This window comes from Medicago truncatula, chromosome 3 (assembly GCF_003473485.1).
Source record: "Medicago truncatula cultivar Jemalong A17 chromosome 3, MtrunA17r5.0-ANR, whole genome shotgun sequence".
NCBI classification, from domain to species: Eukaryota; Viridiplantae; Streptophyta; class Magnoliopsida; order Fabales; family Fabaceae; genus Medicago; species Medicago truncatula.
Genome location: NC_053044.1, coordinates 43557134 through 43579568, shown reverse-complemented (window position 1 = coordinate 43579568; position 22435 = coordinate 43557134). Strand labels below are relative to the sequence as shown.

The 22435-nt window shown below is 33.2% G+C and overlaps 4 protein-coding genes across 4 annotated transcripts; 2 read left to right on the top strand and 2 right to left on the bottom strand.

The window, feature by feature from the left end:
* The first annotated feature begins 604 nt into the window (after nt 1-604).
* On the top strand, nt 605-6713 carry LOC11427810 (metal transporter Nramp5). Its single transcript, XM_003602007.4, has 13 exons — nt 605-796; nt 985-1063; nt 1258-1298; nt 1397-1475; nt 1844-1948; nt 2464-2573; nt 4477-4658; nt 4786-4855; nt 4987-5160; nt 5272-5376; nt 5514-5645; nt 5742-5837; nt 5958-6713. Exons 1-13 carry the CDS (start codon nt 686-688, stop codon nt 6300-6302), a joined length of 1629 nt encoding a protein of 542 aa, XP_003602055.1. The 5' UTR covers nt 605-685; the 3' UTR covers nt 6303-6713.
* Nucleotides 6714-6854: 141 nt separating this feature from the next.
* LOC11416126 (uncharacterized) lies at nt 6855-9073 on the bottom strand. The gene is made up of 7 exons (XM_003602008.4): nt 8855-9073; nt 8691-8738; nt 8569-8615; nt 7698-7764; nt 7565-7608; nt 7293-7350; nt 6855-7204 (listed from the first exon to the last, which is right to left on the bottom strand). Exons 1-7 carry the CDS (start codon nt 8930-8932, stop codon nt 7154-7156), a joined length of 393 nt encoding a protein of 130 aa, XP_003602056.1. The 5' UTR covers nt 8933-9073; the 3' UTR covers nt 6855-7153.
* Nucleotides 9074-10414: 1341 nt separating this feature from the next.
* Nucleotides 10415-17335, bottom strand: LOC11422202 (SWI/SNF complex subunit SWI3C). The gene is made up of 9 exons (XM_003602009.4): nt 17036-17335; nt 16399-16911; nt 15591-16126; nt 13338-13701; nt 13008-13081; nt 12541-12662; nt 11759-11832; nt 11464-11648; nt 10415-11237 (listed from the first exon to the last, which is right to left on the bottom strand). Exons 1-9 carry the CDS (start codon nt 17052-17054, stop codon nt 10776-10778), a joined length of 2349 nt encoding a protein of 782 aa, XP_003602057.2. The 5' UTR covers nt 17055-17335; the 3' UTR covers nt 10415-10775.
* Nucleotides 17336-21334: 3999 nt separating this feature from the next.
* On the top strand, nt 21335-22399 carry LOC120579695 (putative protein FAR1-RELATED SEQUENCE 10). Its single transcript, XM_039832376.1, has 2 exons — nt 21335-21408; nt 21495-22399. The coding sequence occupies exon 2, from the start codon at nt 21543-21545 to the stop codon at nt 22107-22109; it is 567 nt and encodes a 188-aa protein (XP_039688310.1). The 5' UTR covers nt 21335-21408; nt 21495-21542; the 3' UTR covers nt 22110-22399.
* Nucleotides 22400-22435: the final 36 nt, after the last annotated feature.

The window sequence follows — 22435 nt, the reverse complement described above, 5'->3', positions numbered from 1 at the left end:
GTGGCTAATGTGTATTGGTTGGGGTAAATTACCCACCATTCTTCCATAGGTACCCTAGTTGTCACCTTGTAACAATTGAAACAACTCAAGACTTAACTAACAACACAATCAAAAGACGGTAGCCAAAATTGCACAAGTGTAATACCCGAGGACCAAATTGCAATTAACTCAAATAAAATAACATTGAGTTTTTTTTTTAGGGGACATTGAGATCTTTATTAAAAAAACAGAAATATAGTGATATATCTTTTTCTTTTTGCTAATAGTGATATATGTTAAATGACTAATGGAATTGCCGTGGAGATTTATTAATATATAACGGGAATGGTTCTATGTAGTGTAGGTATTATTTATTTTCCGAAGAAGACTGTTATAGTAATTAAAATAAATAAATGTCTACATACATACGATATATAATTTGCTTTTATTGAAGATAGTGACATGCGACGTGCCCCATCCCTTAATAGGCATGAAAATGGAACTCTTTTGTGTCCAAATGCCAAATTAATTTAACTAACAAGTTATACAATTAAGTGGTCTTCAATATTTAAAAAATTAAATAAAACTTGCGTGTGTGCACTATAGCTATATATACTATATAGCTAACTCATTCATTCATCATTCACATAGTGATCATCAAGTGGAAGAGGTAGAGAGAAATTAAGAGTGAATAGTAATAGTAAACATGGCACATCAAGAAGTGAATAATGGTAGCAACAACCGTATAGTAGCCGTCAATGTGACCCCTTCTAGCACACCATCTTATAACCATGATGACTCCTCAAAGCAAGATCAGGTACTATAGAATGCATTTTTCACTAATATTCTCTATTAAAAAATTAAGTTAAAATCCATTTGAGTTTATCTGGTGGTATTGACTTGGGATCTGGTAGTGTGCTCCTTCTCAAAAATAGAAATTAATATTGTACACTGACTCTTTGCTAACTTGATGTATTTGATAAACTTGATCCATTGATGAAACAGAAACCAGGATGGAAGAAGTTTTTGGCATATGTAGGTCCTGGTTTTCTTGTCTCCTTGGCCTACCTTGATCCCGGAAATAGTAATTTTCTCTATCTCTATGTGTGTCATATTATATACATTTTTCCCTTCAAAAAATTAAATAATTCTTTAATTATTTTATCCCTATGTTTAGTGCAGAATTAGAGACAGATTTTGTGTTTAATTTTTGTAGTTACTTTATTACTTTTTACTTACATATGTGTGAGTGAGCTAAATATATTTCCATTTTTGAAGTGGAAACTGATTTGCAAGCTGGAGCTAACCACGGATATGAGGTAAAACAATTAGATAACAAACTACGTCAAAAATAATTATAATGATATATTTAAGTGAAATAATATTAATTGAAATACAATGTTCCTGATGTATTCAGCTGTTGTGGATCATACTTATTGGACTCATATTTGCCTGCATAATTCAATCATTGGCTGCAAATCTTGGAGTATGCACCGGTAAGACCTCATTTGCATAAACATATAAAATTTTGAGGTCACAATCTAGATTACATTCACAAACTTCTTTAGTGATATATTTTATTAAATATTTGAAAATTAAATTTATTCTATTAGAATCATGCAATAAATAAACAAATAAATATAAAACCTTACAAAGTTGGGGGGTATCATGCCATATCATAGTATATTCATATATCCAAGTCCCTTATCCTAATTAGTTAATCAAATAATAATTTTGGATTATGTCTAAAAAAACACTTTTCCTATCTAAAGAAGTTTTCACAAGAACAAAAGCTCAAATATCTATGGAAGACATTCTCTATGATATTACCATTATTTGATATTTGTTGTTCAAATTTTGACAGGTAAACACCTTTCAGAAATTTGTAAAGCTGAGTACCCATGGTTTGTGAAATACTGTTTATGGATATTAGCAGAACTTGCTGTCATAGCTGCAGACATACCTGAAGGTGCTAATTCCTTTTTCTGTTGTTCATCACCTTGTTTTTTCCTTTACAATCAAAACCATTAAATTTAATTCAACATTAAAATACAATACATTTTTATACACATGCACTCAAAAATAAAATAAAAACTCATTTTTTATGTATACAATACATTTTTCATCACCTTGCGATTTATTTACATGAATACTCAATAAATATTTATGTGAATTTAATTTAAATATACTAAAAGAAAAATACATATTTAGTTATTTACATGGTCAATTCTAAAAATATTTACACCATCAAACACGCATGCACCCTCATCACGTACATTGAAATTTAAGTTTGAGCGGTTAGTGTTATATCAGTTGGTATTATAAATAGAGCTATGTCATTTCGTCTATCTACCAAAAAAAAAAAATAGAGCTATGCTATTTATCCCGACTATGAATGATTGTGTATCATTTTTTTCTTTTTTTGATATTCCTATTTATCTTCTATATATATACACTAATGTTATCTAAAATTGATCGTGGCAGTGATTGGGACGGCCTTTGCACTAAACATACTATTCCACGTCCCTGTATGGGGAGGGGTTCTGTTGACTGGGTGCAGCACTCTCTTGTTTTTGGGTCTACAAAGATTTGGGGTAATTAATTTATATTTTTGTAATAACTATATGAAATGTGAATTAGATAAAATAACATATCTCTTCTTTCGATTTTTCCTTTTCATGGTTTCTAGCTTTCGTTCCCACTTCCACTATTTTGAGTAATGTATCTTTCGTGTCTTTAATGTCCACTTGCATGCACCCTTGATGAGAGGTCATATAGGTCATGGCCAAACTATAGCTTATACATTTTGGACTCCAATTTTCAATACAATGAATACACATATTTTCATGAAAATAAATCACGTGACCAGTTATATTAGCATTACTACTCCCTCTGTCCCTTTTTATATGAGTAGTTTACAAAAATTACGGAAATTAAAAAAAGTTGTTGGTGTTCATTAACCTCTTAAGTTCAATTGCATAATTAAACCTAGATATTTATTAGATATGGATTGAACCAGTATGGCTTATACATTGTATATACTTTAAATATAATATTTAAAAGTTGCGTTAATTAAGTTTTTAGTCCCTATAAATATTTACAGTTTTGTTTTTAGTCCCTGTGGCATTTTCCTTAAGCATTTTAGGGACAAAAAATGTTGATGGAAATTTGTTATAGGAACTAAAAATGCTGACGGAAAATTTTATAGGGACTAAAAACACAAACGAAAATTTTTGTAGGGACTAAAATATGATTTATTTTTATAGGGATTAAAAACAAAACTGCATATATTCATAAGGAGCAAAAACTTAATTAACCCTTAAAAGTTTTACATTTTTATCTTGAATTTAATTCATATGCTATGCTAGCTTATAAAATAATACACCACCAAACAATTGAAATCGTCAATTAATTAAAAATATTTGATTTTAATCGTAACTATTTATAAAGTCACGTGTTTGATTGAATGTCATTTGTTGTTTTTATATGCACATATTTTAAAAGAAAGGGTTAATTAAGTTTTTGGTCCCTATAAATATCTGCAGTTTTATTTTTAGTCCTTATAAAAATAAATCATACTTTTTAGTCCCTACAAAATTTTCTGTTAGTGTTTTTAGTCCATGTTAAATTAAAATTTGTTTAATTATGCTTAAACTTCTAAATTTTTGAAAGATTTTTTACATACATGTTCATAACATCGTAAGACACTTTTTTGTAAATTTTTTTAGTTTTTTAACATGTAATGAATTAAATATGAATTTTTCTAAAAGCCAAATTTTCAAGATTATATTAATGAAAATTTGGACCTAATAATAAAATTTTAAGTTACTTTTTTGCAGAGGAACTTTGTATAATAATATTCTAAGTAAGTATGTGAAAAATATGTTACAAATTTAAAAGTTTAAGCACAATTAAGCAAATTTTAATTTTACAAGGACTAAAAGTATGTGTTGGTCCCTGTTAAATTGAAATTTGTTTAATTATACTTAAACTTTTATATTTTTAAATGATTTTTAACAGACATGTTAAGAACATTATAATAATCTCTTTTATAAAAAATTAGAATTTTTTAACATGTAATGAATTAAATATAATTTTTTTAAAATGCCAAAAATTCAAGATAAAACTAACGAAAATTTGGACCTAAAAATAAAATTTTGAGCTAATTTATTGTGGCAGAACATTTTATAATGTTTTAAACAAGTATGTAAAAAATTTAAAATTTTAAGCATAATTAAAAAAAAATTAATTTAACAGGTACTAAAAACACTAACAAAAAATTTTGTTGGGACTAAAAAATGTGATTTATTTTTATAGAGACTAAAAACAAAGCTATCTACCCTCTCATCCATATTTACTTTGAAAATATATCAAAATTAAATTATTTTTAATCTTTTTCAATTACAAAATAGTTGAACTCTAGAGAATACAAATGCACTTAATTGCAATTGTTAGTGATCTCTTAACTTCTACTTTTTGGGATGTTTGGGCATACAGGTGAGGAAGTTGGAACTGCTGATTTCAATTCTAGTATTTGTAATGGCTGCATGTTTCTTTGGTGAATTGAGCTATGTAAAACCCCCTGCTAAAGGAGTAATTGAGGGAATGTTTGTTCCCAAACTCAACGGAAATGGAGCTGTAGGCGATGCTATTGCCCTTTTGGGTGCCCTTATCATGCCGTACATATATTCTTCCTCCTCTTTTCTTTTGCTTCAATAAATTTACCATACAATTAACCTAATTTTACATTAAATTCGATTCAAATGTTATCTTTGATGAATTTTTTTTTCTGACAAAATTTTGCAGGCACAATCTTTTCCTCCACTCTGCTCTAGTGCTATCTCGAAAAATACCTGGTACCAAGCGCGGCATCAATGTAAGCCCCAAGTGAAATAAACTCATATATGAAATCCATAAGCGCTAAACTTAAAATATATCAAATGGAATATCTGATTAATTGAGTACATCCTAATATTATATGACATATATTTTTAATTGATTATGCAGGATGCATGCAGATACTTTCTCATTGAGAGTGGTTTCGCGTTGTTTGTTGCATTTCTAATCAATGTTGCAATGATTTCTGTGACTGGCACTGTTTGCAAGGCTGATGATATTTCTGGAGAGAATGTTGATCGTTGCAATGATATTACCCTTAACTCCGCTTCTTTCCTTCTCCAGGTTCCTAATTTAGTTCGCATTTGCAACTATTATGGTCAAAGCATGATATTAAGTTTAATCCTAATTAAGCAAGTATTTACATCTCACTTGTGTAATTTTGATGTCGATTAGAATGTGTTGGGACGTTCAAGCTCAACTATTTATGCCATAGCATTGCTAGCTTCAGGACAAAGTTCTGCCATCACTGGAACCTATGCAGGCCAGTTTATCATGCAGGTTATTTCATAATATCACTAAACACTGTTTTAAAATTAATATAACAAACAACATAAGCCACAACAATAACAAAAAGCTTAAAAGGTTTTGTATAAGGTGTTACTAAACTTGGGGTTATGTTTGGTTGATGCCAATAGGGTTTCTTGGACTTGAAGATGAAAAAATGGATAAGGAACTTGGTGACTAGGATTGTTGCCATAGCACCAAGTCTAGTTGTCTCTATCATTGGTGGTTCTTCTGGAGCTGGAAGACTCATTATCATTGCATCGGTTTGTATATTCCAGAATTTGCCATTCTCTCTTCCTTCTGCGTATGTGTACATATTGAACATTATACAGATAACCTGATTAAAATTGTTTTTGCAGATGATACTTTCTTTTGAGCTTCCATTCGCTTTAATTCCACTCCTTAAGTTTAGCAGCAGCAGGACCAAGATGGGACCTCACAAGAATTCTATCATTGTAAGTTATCCTATTTCCTTGTACTATAAAGTGGTCACTGCCCATTAAGCTAGAGCATTTGAAATATTGTCAATTGTTGATTAAAACTGAAACAAAAAATGTGACATAATTTTGGTGCAGATCATTATCATCTCATGGATACTGGGTTTGGGAATCATTGGAATCAATGTGTACTACCTCATTACTGCTTTTGTGGGTTGGATTATTCACAACAGTCTACCAAAGGTGGCAAATGTGTTCATTGGGCTCATAGTGTTCCCTCTAATGGCACTGTATATCGTCTCAGTTATCTATCTAACATTCAGAAAAGACACTGTTGTAACGTTTGTGGAGGTTAAGGATGACCCGTCAATGCAAACCCATGTGGAAAAGGGGTTTGTAAACGATGGTCAGTTAGAGTTGAGTTATACTCCTTATAGAGAAGATTTAGCTGATATCACCCGACCAGAGGGACCTAGGTTGTGAGTCAAATGCAGCACCAACTTCACATTGCTTTCAAGTCATTTTAGAGAGCAATGAGAATCTAAGGATGGCTAACTCTCAAAATGAATGTGTACCACTGTAAAATTTTGTTAAGTTTCATTGTTTCTATGTTACTGCATAAGTTTAAAAGAAAACTAGATTGGCATAAGCCCCAAAATGGTCTTCAAATTTCTACAATAATCCACTCCCCAAATAATAGATAGCTGTCAGTGTTTCCATTAAAGTCAAAGGCACCAGTGAAGAGAAGATCTTATATCCTGTACTCGGTGTATATCCGACATTATTTCTGAAAATGTTACTCTTGTTCCTTTTCTTCTGTTTTTTCTACCTTGTACTCAGGATGATAAAATACAGGACACTGCATTAATAAAATCCTCACTATTTCTATGTTAATTAGCAAAGAATTCAGTTAATTTTTTTCTGCATATATGTTTTTGACAAGCTACACTTAATATTAAGAAATTGTTATAAATATGACCAAGTGACATCAAAGTCCAATCACTGCTTTGAGTCATCGAATGCAATCATAATGAGTAGTTAAAAATAAGATATTAACTTAAGTTTGCATAACATGATAACAATAATTAAATACTTCAATTTGTCACAGCTAAAGTAGAAAATGAGATTAAGTTGCAGTAATAAAAGTAAATTGGTTACTATAATCTGAAAGTACCACAGGTCAATGCAATTAGATTTACTGCCGAAAAAACAATATTAAGTAAAAAAATAATCAGCATATGGTAATCAAATATTACTTTCCAACTCCACCAGGTTGAGCTATGCGCATTCCGGCATACTAAAAATCTGAATTTTGAACTTTCATCATCGATTCATTACCACAGCCTCTTGTCAATCACAGCAGAAACAATGCCTTTCAATGTCTCCTGCATAACATTGGTATATGGGTAAGACTTCTTAACTATTTTTTCCTTTTCATTACCAGTAAAGAAGAACAAATCAGTTAAAATGTACCACAGAATGGTCTTTAAGGCCAAGTGAGAGCACCAATGGCTTAGAGACACCAGACAAACTGCAAATCAGAAATTGGATATGGTCAACATGGTTTCCAAAAACGATTTAATAAATTATACAACCACAAGGTTCATAGCTGATTCAAAGTATTGCTTTGAAGTGATCCTTGAAATATATATTATTAATTCAGACCAAAAGATACCATAACGAAATTGAAAACTCCAGAAATATTTATAATTGGATAGTTTTTCTTAACAAGAAAGAATACCTACGTCATATGCTCAATCAGCTGGCGTGCACATGCTACTAACATTGGCTGCAACAATGCATTTCGTAAACAAAAACCCAACACTTCCAAGGAAATGATCAAAGAAAACATATGAATGCAAGCATAGACAAGTTTACCTCATCTCGTTTGCCAAATAAAACAGAAACGTTGAATGTTGGGCTAATTGACATCCCTTCCTCCTTCCTGGCATTGAAAAGACACACATGTGACAATATGTGCAATCATTCCTCCATGAAGCATCATTAGTTTCAAAGTAAATTGTGATGTGGAATTTCAAACCCTCTAAATTCCTAGTTCTCACAAGTCATAACTCACAACAGATTTTCCATGCCTAGGTCTCAGAATCAAACATGCTATATGGGGAAGTCCCCAGTACTCATCATGATTGATAGTGAAACGAGCTATTATTTCATAGCTTGGGTTGAAGGTTGGTGAAACCATTAGGATTGAATTTATACCCAATAACTCCCGTCAGTATTTGAGCATGATATTATAGAATATTTTTACTTAAGACATGTTTGGAAAAAGAGCTTAATATAATCGTTTATCGTATCAGTACTTATGTATAAGCTATTTCAATAACAAAAGATAAAATAAAGTCAAACTGTTTTCATAAAGCTATAAGTTGTTTTTATAAGCTATCCTAAAAAGTTAATGGAAATAAGCTAAAAACAACTTATAGAGATGTCATAAACTATTTTCATAAGCTATTCCAAATAGTCGCACAAATACTTATGCGAGTAGATACAACGACAACCAAGTTTTATCCAACTAAGTGGGGTCGGCTACATGGATCAAGTTAAGTCATAATGTTCAATCATAAACTATAATAAGCTAAAATAAGTTAATCCAGACAGACCCTTATTCAAGTTAAGTGGGGTGGGTGTAATATTTGGTGTGATATTATAGTTGGAAACCTTAGGCAATGTGAAATTTTAGAATTTCTGAAAGTATAGAAAAGAAATTGCAGAGAATTGAGATGCAAACCTGGCATGGAGTATTGTCCCCATAGCTCCTATTTGAGTAGCAACGACCTGAAAGTAGTGAGAAAGTTAAGAATTGTTGCAAATTAAAAACACAGATGCATGTACATATCCAATAACACTCACCATAAAATGATCTTCGTAACTTGAAATGATGATTTCAGTTTTGTTTCCCTGAGAAGTAAAGCAAATTAACCAAGATGAATGATAATAGTTTTGAATATCAATATTAACCTAATCCTAATCCAAATCCAAACTATGAAGAAGAAAAGAGTGAGAGGCGCACATACCTTGATTTCAATAGAGAAATTGAGTTGGGAAACTGGGAATTTTGGGGTTAAAGAAGCCACGTTATCGTCTATGTTCATTGCTTCTTTTCAAATTTCAATGGAAATCGCTACAGTATTGCTTTCACAGCCTCGCGTTGCTTTGCACTTGCAGTGCAGTACACAACTACTCCTCTATAGTCTTGTTCTTTTCTATTTGCTTTTTTTTGTACGTAAATACTTCCAAAATTGATTCATAGCAAGATTTTTCTTTAGTATTTTAAAAAATTCAGGTTAAAAAAAATAGCAATTAATTCTAATTGATAATGAATTTTTATTTTGTGATGGTCACGTCAGACCTTAAACATATATTACCAATTGATCTAAACTCATGAGAACATAATAAAATATATTTAAATAGACAATATTAAACAAACTAAACAAATAAATCATTCTAGGAGTTTTCCCAAATCAACCAAACTAATTCAACAAATGAAAATGCTAATAAGTATTGTTGGGAATCATTGTTTTTTTTAACTGGGAATCATTGTTAAAGAATAGAAAGAATATAGTAAAACCATCTTAAAATTAATATAATCAACCTAAAAGTGTAAAAATGTTATTATTTTTTCTTTAAAAAAAAATACAAAATACAAAATTTATTTATTATATTTTTTAACAAGTGTCCCATAAACATTAGTTAACATGACTCTTTTTACAAATACCATAATAACTTTTTTGAATTACTGTAATTTTGAACGTATAATATCGGACGAAGGTGTTTTGGTATCATTATACAAAGTTCACTTACCTATTAAGCAAACATACATCATTCAATTATGTTAGATTGCACCATGATTTCCACCTAACTAAAACAAACAAATTCGATGATAGAGATCACAATCTCACAATTTAAGTACCTTGAATCTATGCTAGGTGATGAAGAGATACAAACATGAACCAATCCAAACGAAGGGGTTGGAACAGAATTTATTATTTTTTTATGTACTATGTAGTATTATGTAACGTAATGGAAAGGTTCAACTCAAAAAAAGTTATTGCATACGCGCACAACATTATAATAGTAACAAGCAATTACACAAGATAATCATTAAAGATAAAGTTGACATCTTGACAAAAAAAATAAAAAAGATAGAGTTGAGATTACCTCCATTGAGGAGATGATAACATATACTCTGGAATATAAACACATATATATATTTATCTTAAACCACTAGTTCTCAGAAAGATGAAACTCTGCTCATCCAAAATTCAATTAAAAAGTAAGTAAAATCTAGTTAAAGATTGATACGGTCAAAATTTAAACTAAGATTTTTCCAAACAGTTATCCTGAACCAAATCACTTGTTATATTTTGTTTTATTAAAACATATATGCCCACTAATAATGAGTTGTCCAGGCGAAGAATAATGAAAAAATTTCGAAGTAAAGAAAGAAAAACTATAAATCAAAGTGGAAAAAATTAATTTGAATTGTATCAGAGGACATTAGGGTCTAAATTTTCTTGAACTTATTTGGTGACAAATGACACACCCTCACTAGAATCAGAAAACTGTCCACGAGAGAAACCGCAACATAAAAGCATAATAACCAAGCATTGACAATACTATACAACAGCACAGGTAGCGGAGATGTCCCCATAGCCTTTTCATTTTTCATCCAAGTAGTTGGATTTGTATGCAATCTAACTAAACAAGATTTGTGACACTTGAAACAATAAATTTTCATCGTGCCTATAGTCAACATGAAAGTAACTAAAACTATAGAATATCAAATGCTACTTATTTCCTTTTAAACAACAGTTTCACAATCAACTGCAAACAATTACAGGCTCAATAAGCTAAATAACTTTCTCGGCACATCCACTCAATGACCAAATAAAACTGCACCATTGAAGTTCCAAAACTTACATCTACTCCCCCTAATTATCCTAAACCAGAATTAGTTCCTGACACAGGCCTCAACAATGGATGATTGGTACCAGGCTGCACATTACTAGGGGCATTGAACATGGGAGCTGAAGAAGCTGATTGTGATTGTTGTATCATAGATAGGGGCAACCTTTGCCCCAACCCAAACATTGAAGGTCTTTGGGCAAAGGACATGTGTGGATGAATTGGCTGGTTGTTACCATACCCTGAGATGCTGGGCTGTGAGGGAGAAGCAGAGATCATTTGTTGCCTATTATTGCCATTACTAGCCATTGAAGGACCAACACCTGATGCATTCATTGCAGGTGTAGTTCCTGCAGTTCCAAAACGTGCTGATATAACGCGGGTGCGTTCTGCGGCAAACCTTTGTTTTGCTCTTTCCACTTGCTCGCATTCCTTCATCAACAATGTTTCAATTTCTGCAAACTGTTTCAGCTTCAATTCCAATCTTTTCAACTGTCAACAACAGCAAGCCACAAAAAACAAGTTAAACGTCAAAGTCAAAATACTAGCTCTGCACCTGATTTTGAGTTTTCTCCAATTGTTTTAATTTACCGAATTCTGCAAAAAATGTTTAACTGCTGCCTATACGTACATGCATACATCAGATAGAAGTAGAAAGAAAAAAGATGAAGTATATGTCAACTGAAACTGAAGAAGTCAAGAAATAACAGTTGTGTACCTGATGGTTAATTATATTAGCACATAATCTCTGGATTTCTCGTTCTTCGTGATCGGCAAACAATTTAGCTTTCATTGCTGCAGCAGAGAGGCCTGCTTTAGCTGCATCTTTAACTTTTTCAGCAGAGAGTGGGGTTGTCCTACCCTCACTTTGCTCCCGCGAACAAGGTGCTTTTGCCTTATCCTCTGAAATCAAAAGCAGCACTTGTCAGGAAGAAAATAACATTCTGTGTCACATTGGATGTTGGTGCATGATAGTATATCAGCTATATTAAAAAGCAGCAACCATAACTGACCATTATGATTATTTGAAATTGCAGTTTCTCCTCGAGAGCCACCATCTCTAGAATGTGTGTTTTCTGGATTTGTCCTTCATGGGTAAAAGTCATTAATGTTTAGTACAAAATTCATAAACTAGCAACCACAAATACAACAGTTCAACTAGTGTTTGATTTTTGCACTCTACCAAGGCTTTGTTTGCGAGTTTGGAGGGGAGGGGAGGGTTTTGGAAAAAAAAGGAAGGAGTGAGTGGAAGAAATAGAGTAGTACATTGGGAGGGGAGGGCTTTGGGGGGTTAATTTTTCTTCATTAAACAAAACCCTCCTCATTTGGGGGAACTAAAAAATTGTATTGGAGGGTTTTGGAGGGTTTGTATGAATTCTTCAAATTTATTCTATGTTGCTATATATCAAAAATATATGAATCATAAGCATTAGTTTACCATTCTCTAAAAAAAAACACTCTTTCAAAAAAAAAAATGTGAAAGATTTCTCCATTTCCCTCGATATTTCTCACCCCCAAAGCCCTTCCTTCCCCTACCCTCCAAACTCTCAAACAAAGCCTAAAGGAATAGGGCAGACACAACCTAATATATGTTTCCTTCCTTTTATCTCTTTAGGGGGTCTTCCAGGTATGGTTTAATCATATTGTATGAAATTTCTTTTAATAGAAAACAAATCTAATAAAAAAGAGAAAGAGAGGAGTAATAAAGTAGAAGATAGGATATGTACAAAAAAGGAGGAACAGCCCAGGAAAAATTCTTCGCCCAATAAAACTGCATGTGATTTGGCAATCTTACCTATTATCATGTCCTGATGATTCAGTCTGGGAGCCAGTATTATCCTCCGACATTACTGATAATGCCGCGTGAGCACAAGAAGCTGCTACTCTTGGTCCAACCGCAGAGGCTAAAAAGGCAACCTTTAGAAAACATCAACCAAAGCCACATGTGTAAGAATCTCATCAAAACAACTGTAAAATATACAAGACATTTTAATTTGTTCTAAATACATTTTCTTGTCAGCATATCACCCTTTTAAAGCTTATGATAAGCAAGCATAGTGATCATTTGCTCCCTCACAGAAAAGCAATACTTTAAGAAATAAGTTTTAGTTTTAAAAGTTACATAAAAACTCGTAAATAAGTTAAGAACAAGATGCTAAGTGCAGTACTGATAACCACATGCTAGTCTTGTTTATAAATTTGTTTTAAAATAATATTTCTTAATAAAATAATAACTTAGGAATATCGTTTGTAGTCACCCACCAGAGCCATAACAGGATTTCCAGAATTGGCAAAAGGCAGGCGGCTGTCGGAATCTCTGATATGATGTACAGGTCCTGTGAGAGCATGGATATTAAATCAAAACCATATCACAACAATTTGGTTTAAAAATAATGCTAAAAACACAATTTTTGTTACACACTTTTCAACACACTCTTATTCATTGGTTAAAATTCAAATGGGTCCTGCCAAATTTAAGTGGGACCCACATGATTTGGTGGGACACGTGAATTTTAACCAATAAAAGAAAAGATGTTGGAAAGTGTGTGTTCCTGGCACTCCTTTGGTTTTATTTAAAAATACAGGACAGACCTGCCGAATCTCCGTTTGAGTAATGGTGTGATCTTCCATTATCATCTCTATTCATCACATTGGATGACACAGACATGCTTGGAACATTGATATTTTCCAATTTTCCATCTTCCATGGGTAGACGAAGAAAATGAAGAATGCATTGTGCTTTTGATTTGGTACCAACGTGCTCAGCAATTTCATTCCAATTCTCATGGTAAATCTCCATTGCTTCGAGCAGCAACAAAGTTTCTTGATCAGTCCAACTTTCAACATCTAGTTCACCATAATCCCTTGATGAATCCACCCTTAAAAAATCTATACTTGAATGACCAACGACAAATTTTCCATCATGAAAGCAATCAGTGCAGAGTAAAATATCAACCTGTAACATGAGAATGAGATACTGATTACATATGATGGAAAAGGATTAGAACACAGCAGAGTATCTAGATAAGAGGGTGAGGGAGTAGTATTTGTATTAATATGGGAAATAGAGGATGAATTCCTCAGTACAAGCAATGCAGCAGTAGTAAGCTATGGATGGAGTAATCTCCTTGGATGAAATGGAAAAATAACAGAAAAGATATTATGGCACTCCTAGAGTAGAAATGCCCCTTCTTCTACAGATGTGAGAATAATCCCACTTCTCAGTCCCTATTTTATTACTTCAGGCATAGCACACCTTCCCATTCTGTTGTTCCCCTCTTTTATGCATCATTACACCTGATTCTCTATTTCCCTCTCCCAATCCCACGCTGCCACCTGCCCCGTTAATTATTTCTGCTTCATGCATTTTCTTTCCTACCTCCTTAGCTGACATCTGTCCTTCATGCACCTCCACTCCCTCTCATTCCATTCATATTTTACCCCTTCTATATAAATGCTTAATGGGCCTATCATGTTCAAAGTTAATCTGCAGTAAAGTCATCATAATGAACCTATGATTTACATATTATAGTACTATGCATCAGGTATAGATGTAGAGGAACACTTGATGTATAATAAAGATGGTGGACTATAAGCTTAGGTGGTTTGGCCATGTAGAGAGAAGATCATATGAAGGATAGTCAGATCACTAGAGCCAAAGGAAGACCTAGAAAAACTATAAGAGAAACTATTAGGATAGATTTAGAGATTAATGAGTTGGACCGAAATATGGTTTATGATAGAACATTGTGGCGTAATTCGATCTACGTAGCCAACCTCGCTTAGTGGGGCGTAATTTGATCCACCTAGAAAAACTATTATTAGGATAGATTTAGAGATTAATGAGTTGGACCGAAATATGGTTTATGATAGAACATTATGGCGTAATTTGATCCACGTAGCCGACCTCGCTTAGTGGGATAAGGCTTGGACGCTTGGTTGTTGTTGTTGTTGGTGTGTTTCCTAAGACTTTTGACTTTTGCACGAACCTGACAGGTAGAGATATTGGTAAATTAAAATCTCTTCTACTTTTAACTGCACATATCTTCCCCGTTTCAGATATAAGAATATGACTCCTACTGTCCTACAACTGCACATATCTGATATAAGAATGGTACAAAAAGAACCCTACTAAATACGACTCCAACAACAATAAGAACCCAATATGATGCCTTGGCTTTATCAAAAAAAGCACTTTCATTCCAGTGCTTTTCCCGTAAACTGGCTACTAAACTATTAGATACCGCAAACACAATAATTAAAGCAATTCAGTAACAGCTAACTGACTACTTGGGGATTGTTGTTGAAATAATACGTGAATATAATACACACACCCGGATTAAAGATGAGCAACAATACAGTACTGGATCTAGATCCACCCTCGGATGACAAGCCAAACCCTATTTATTTTATCTTTTATTTTGTTTGTGTATTGACCCAGAGCATAGGGAGAAATTATTCAGAATTCCAGGAAGAATACAACATTTACACAACAAGCACTGGCATGCAATAGTAAGTAGTAACCCTTTTTTTGGATTTTTTATTTTAGTAACTGGTTTTAAAAGTAAGGGACTCGGTTGCTATTAATAGAAATCATGAACTGCTAGTGCAGCTTTCAACAACATGAGGCTTATTCTCAGCAGTAATAATATGCATTGATCATTTAATGCAATGTTAACTGTCCATTGACCATAATCATGCAAGGTTATTGGGGGACATTCAATAACGAAGCAATTCATAAATCTTGTTCGTCTTTTCCTCCACCAAGTTACATAAATGACAAAAGCAATGGAAAGCCATATGGCCATGATATATTACTAAATTTAAAATAAAAACGCAGTGTACCTCTTTTTGAGACTGATAGTATACAGCAGGAAGAGGACAAGAACAATAATTGCAATGATTTTCAGACAGGTGCTCTCTTATTCTGCTGTCCAGATCAGGGACATCACCACTATGCATTGTCAACGGTGAATAAATTTCTTCTGCTTTGAGCTTGCAGTTTGTCTTATCAAATTTAATCAAACTATCTATAGACTTCAAGGCCTCTGACGGCACACGGATCTCTCCACTAGTATCCTCCTTCAAACAAGACACGGCATTTGGAGGCTCATGACTTGGCGTCCGAGCACAGTAATTTATAATTCCCCAATGATCAAGAAACCTAACAATTCGAGTCAAATCTTCATGACCAACTCCAACCTGCAATCCCTGGCAATCAGACGCGGTAATCCTCTTCCCCGGTTCCTCCATATATAGTGCAACAATATAATTCCTACATTCCATATACTTCTCAGGAGTAAGATCCTGAGATTTCCCTGAAAAGAAATGCGGCACTGCTTGTCTCTCTAGCCGGTGTACTGTTCCAGGTGAAAACCAATCTGCTCATAGAAACTCCAAAAATAACATTAAATTAGGTCCAACTTGGATAAGATACCTACCTATTCATGAGAGCTTCTCAATTAAATGTAAGTCCTTATCTTTATAAGTTACATTTATGGAATAATTGATAAGCTACTGTTCAAAAAACCATAGTTGACACAAATTTCTATTGATATATTTTTCTTTCCATAAATATTTATAGAATTATCCAAACTAAAATTATATATAAAACCAAACCATGCAACAGAGTGAAAGCAGAAATAGAGAGAACCTGAATGCATTGGAAGCACAAGAACCCTGCTTCCAAACCGTTTAACAACACCACGTCCTTCCAAAATCGGAGGCGGAGTAATAACATAAGAAGACTCAGCACGATCCTGATCCAAAGCAAGACTATCAGAAGGAACAGCCGAAAGCGCTTGAAGCTGTCCATGTGAAACATTCTCCAGAAACGGAGTGTTCTGAAGCTGAGCTTTACTATCTCCCAACTCCATAGCTCGTTCAAGAGCAACAATTGCGGTTACAGAAGAGTGTGGACGATTGACAGCACGCTTAATTACCATTGGAAACTGCGAAATCTGAACAGCGTGATCAGAGAGAACTTCAATTTCTTGTTGAGGTTGAGAATTAGGGTGGTGTTGGTCGTCGGAATCGTAGTCGCGGTCGTGGTCTTCGTCGGCATTGGGATTTTCTTCGTCGTCGTCTTCTTCTTCCTCTTGAAGCTTCTGTTGACGCTGGTTGATTCGTGATTCTCTCTTCCGTTTCCTCCATTTGGCTCGGTTATCTGTGAAAATCAATAATAATTAAAAGAGAGATTGAAAATGAAAATGAAACCCTAGGGTTAGCATTGCAGAGAGAGAGAGAGGGGGGGGGGGAAAGAGTGAGGGTTTATGAGAGGGAGAGAGTACCTGAAGGAGAAGCTGGCATGGCAAGAAATGAGGGAGAGAGAAAGAAGGGGGTTTAAGAGAGAGAGAGAGAGAGAGAAATAGTGTGTGGGGTCGTTGATTGGCGCAAAGAGGGGATGATAATTGGGATTTGGAAATTGAAGGATCAGATCGAAGGGTGTTGTTGTCTCAGCCGTTTGTGTGATGTGTGATGGATGTAAAGCATATCTGGCTGGTTTGAAGCAAAACTTGTGTTGTGAGTTTGTTTGTTGATGTGCTTTGTTTGGTGGTGCGGTGCTGGTGGGGTGGGGGTGATACCAGAATCATAACGGGGGTGTACCGTGAAATTTATGGTAACCATTCTTTTTCAGTGCGTGAAGGAAACGCGGCATTCCTATTAGGCAGTGCAAAGTACGCGAATTTTCAATTTTTTTTTTTTGACTTTATCATTCTTTTTTCTTTTTTTTACAATCTCTTTATTTTTATTTATTTCAAAAATATACTTCTTTTTCCTTTATAACTGTCACTTTTACAGAATTTGTTTGTTTTCAATTAACTGTCACTTTCAAAGTTCAATGTAACATTAAATGTTGTTTTTTCTATAAAGCCCTTAATAATTTATTGGAGAGAGAAAAGTATATGAAATACATGTATTTATTTGGTAGTTTCTCCTCCTTTGTCTTTTTCCTTGTTTGAATCAATATTTAAAAAATCACCAAAAAAATTAGTAAGAAAATAAAAAATTTGATAAAATTAGTTGGTTGAACCTAGAACCGATCAATTTGCCAAATGATTTGATATTAGTTGTAATTTAGTTCGGTTGCGCAATAAACGTTGTTTAAATGAGTTAAATCGTAGTTTGTTAAAGCATATGGTTGGTAACTCGATTGATTTAAACTAAAGTTAAAGGAGTTGGAGGTCGGGTTTAACTCGGATGAAGGAGAGAAAAAGATATTAATCTAACAGTTAATTACTAAGGCAATCTCTCTCTTGTCCTTCTAATAAAGGGGATACATAACTTTATTGTGTATCTTTTAAAAAAAAATTGTGAAGTTTATTTTCAATATATTAAAATTATCATAAAATCTATTAATTATGATTTGGTTTGTTAACTCCTCTTTCTTAGTCCCCAAATTTAAATAGTAGTTGTTATCGAATGAATCGAATTGATAAAAGCCAAAGTGTTCATCTTGATCCTATTACCTTTTTTTTTTAACAATCGTTAATAATTAGTTGTTAGATCAAGGTTTTTCGCCTTTATCCATGTTTGGACCCATAACCTCCAACGTCTTTAACGCTTAGCTCAGACTAGTTGATCCACCCAACACCAGTGGTATGTATTATTAAAATACTAAAATCTAGCAAATAATAATTTGATAGAATATATCATGATAGATTTAGATACTCTTTGAATTGATCCAGAAAAACGTCTAGATACTCTTTTTGAGCATGTGAAGGAAACACAATTTTCATATGTTTATTTTTTACTTTATCTTTCTTTTTTCTAGAATCATTTTATTTTTTAATTTTTATCAAAAATATTTTTTTTAATGGAATCAAAAATAAAATATATAACAGTAAACAAAAATTATTATGTATTTATTTGGTAATTTCTCCCGCTTTGTCTTTTTCCTTGTCTAAATTAGTGTTTAAATAATCACTAAGAAAATTATTAAAAAAATTAAAATTGGTCGGATCAATTTGCCAAATGATTTGATATTAGTTGTACTTTAGTTCGATTGTGCAGTAAACGTTGGTTGAATGAGTTTTTTTTTAAGAAGAACGTTGGTTGAATGACTTAAATCATAGTTGGTTAAATCATATGGTTTGTGACTAAATTGATTTGAACAAAAGTTAAAGAAGTTAGAGGTCTGGTTTAACTCATGCTAAGGAGAATAAAATATTTATCTAAAAATGAATTACTAACATAGTCTCTCTATATTTTTAATAAAGGGAATACGTAACTTTACACTACCAAAAAAAGAAGGGATACATAACTTTTTTTTGCGTATCTTTAAAAATAAAATAAAAAATTTTGTGTGTGTTTATTTTCAATATACCTAAATTATCATAAACAAAAAATAATTATGATTTGGTTGCTATAATTATATCTTTGTTAACTCTTTTTTGTTGGTCCCCAAATTTGAATAGTAGTTGTTATCAAATGGATAAAAGCGAAAGTGCTCATCTGACCCACTTGTATTATTTTTTAATAACAAATGTTAGTAATTAGTTGTTAGATTAAAGTTTTCTCCTTTGTCCATGTTTGGATCCATAACCTCCAATGCCTTTAATGTTTAGCTTAGACGAGTTGATCTACCCAACCCTGTAGTATGTATTATTAAAATACTAAAATCTAGCAAATAATAATTTGATATAATATATCATAATAGATTCAAATGCTCTTCGAGTCGATCCAGGAAAACGTCTACAGCCTAAAATCGTATTAGCCACGAATGCGTGTACAAAGGTTCTAACCTAATTGTCGTTATTCGGCTAAACTCACGTGAATGTGTGCAAAAAAGTGATCGTAGCCTTGTATACAAGATGCTCCATATCATGCATTACTCCTCCAACTTATAACGTTTTGTACTCCATCCACACACCTTCTCCATGTGATCATGCATCCTAAATTCTATTTGTCTCTGTTATTTCTTAGCACGAACAATAAGCGTTGATTTCTCACATTCACGTCATGCATTATTCTCGAGGTTGAGTTATCAATTTTAATTGGCTCTGACAAATGTTGACATTTGTAATACTTCACAGGGAATTGGGACTTTTTGAAACCGGGGAAGGTCGGGCTAAACTAATTTTGATTCTTCTTGCTTCGACTCATTCTTAATTTGGTTGTAGGATGTTATATTGTTATTGAATAACAACTTAGAATATTTTTAAGTTTAAACAAAAATAAATAAGCATTAAAATGTGTAGATCCACAAAAGTCTCCACTTTCACAAACACACGCTTATTCTCCCTCGTAATCTCCTATCTCTCTATCTCCCCCTCTCTCCCTCCCTCTTTCTTTTTATTTGTTAAGCCATAATCAAGTGCAACGGTATTGACACTCCATGATTCCTCTTCCAAATCCAACACAACCACCAGTTACAAAATTTCCTTCTATCTTTAACATCTTATCACGACGTTTAACTTCCTTACCTTCGTATCTTATTTGTTCCTCCCCCTTTGCTAAGTCTTCTCACAATCCCACTCTTATTACGAGCTTGTTGATCGTTCCTCCATGTCACAGTCAGAAACTCATGGATCCATAAAGATTTATTATACTTATGTGTCAATTACCTAGTCTTAATCATGTTTGCGTTTGAGGTTTCTCTCATCGTGCACCCATTTTCGTTGCTTGTTCTCCTTGAAATTATTGTGATGTGGCCATTTTTTCTATCCTTCTGATGAGCCACTCGTTATGATAGATGAGAGAGAATGCAATGCAAAAATGGGAAGGCGAGGATGGAGGTGGTAACATCATTGCATATGGATGAAGAGAAAATTTGATTGAATAGTTTTTGGGCAGCTATAACAAGATTTTCTTATCCAACTATGGACAAAAATATTAGTGTTAGCGACAAGTTTTTTTTTTCAACACTCTCTACAACACTCGCTCTCTTATTGGGTGGAATCACATAGATCTTACCCTTTGAAAATGGGTTCAACATAAAGTGGTGGAACTTACGTAAATTTTACCAAATAAAATAAGGGTTTTTCTAACCTGTGCAAGATTATCTTGCACAGGATAAGGGGTATTTAATGCTCCACTTTTATTGGGTTCTCCACATCTTATTAATGACCTCACTTTCTTGAAAATTGATTTTTTTTCCTTCTCTCCTCTGAAATTATTTTTCACGTTTTATTCTTCCTCCTCCTCACCTTTTCAGGTTTTATTCTTGTTTCTTCTCTCCAGTGCCACTAAAACACACCAAAACTAAAACTTATTATGCTCTCACGTCACTTACTTCTTATGCTTTGAAGGACTTCATGCAAGGATATGACAAGTGAAAAAGAACAACCCATTTATACTCATATGGTTGATGTACCTGAGTGAGTTAATTCCTTAATCATTTTTTTTATTTCACGTTTTTTCTTCTTCTTCATTGTTCTTGTTCTTTGTTTCAATTGTTCTTCATTTATACCCATTACTGTTTCGGTTTTGTTTATGCTATTCCCTTTTTCTGTTTTTGTTCTTTTCCCATTGTTGTAGTTTCTTTTATCAGCATGTTCCCTTATAATATGTTGTTTCAAAAAAAGTTAATACAATTATTATGGCAAGTGAAAAAGAACCCATAAGTAAATTCTTACATGTTTAACTCAACTTTTCATACATAAATGAATTCCTAAAACGCTTTACTTCATCTCGTTCATGTTTAACTCAACTTTTCAAACAAGTAAGAATATGTATGATAATTTAGTTTAGCCATCTTGTTAATGTTTTGTGATGTAGATTTGACTATAAATTTATTCTAAATTTTAGGTTGATCTTGCCATTGAGGACATTGGACAAAAACAATTACATCATACCATGTTGGATACATACAAGGGATCATCACTTCGATCTTTATCCCCTTTAGAGGAGCAAGTTTACAATATTTTCACAAAATATGCTTTCAAGAAGTTTCAGGAGGAGTTTGAGAGGGCAACTCAATACAAGATTTGTGAAGAAAATCATGTAGAATTTACTGTGAAATATTACAAGGAGCAACATTCACAAAAGCATAAAGTCTTATGGGATGGTGATGTGGTTGGTTGTAGCTGCAAGCACTTTGAGTTTTGGGGTATTCTTTGTCGTCATGTATTGACAATATTCTTTCATAAAGATTGTTTTGAGATTCCAACAAGTTACTTGCCATTACGTTGGTGTCGTGATGAATTTCAAAGACCGGTTGAAGTAAATATGATGCTTAGTGAAGGAGAACCTATTGAGAATGTGGAGAATACAGTAGACTTAATTAAAAATCCGCCAAGGTCTAATACAAAAGGTCGTCCCAAAACAAAACGATCAAAAGGAGGAATGGAATTGTCAAAGAGAGCAAGAAGCTGTACTTTTTGCAAGAGAAGGGGGCACAATGTTACAACTTGTCCGGACTAAGAAAGTTATGTTCAGCCAACAATCACCAAGAAGAGGAAGAATGAAGATCAAGCACAACAAAATTTGAATCCTGTTTTTTTATCTAAAGTCTTCTTAGTATCAGGCTGAGTATGTTTTAGTAGTCTTGAAATTATTATTTTTCCTGTTATATTGGCTACTGCAGGCTGAGTATATTTTAGCAGTCTTGGATGATTTTTTTTGCTGTTATTTTGAACACCGTCATTTTGAGTTTTGGTTCTATTGTCAATTTGAACACCGTTATTTTAAATTTGGTTATATTGTTATCAATTTGAACACCGTAGTTTTGAACACCGTCGTTTTAAACG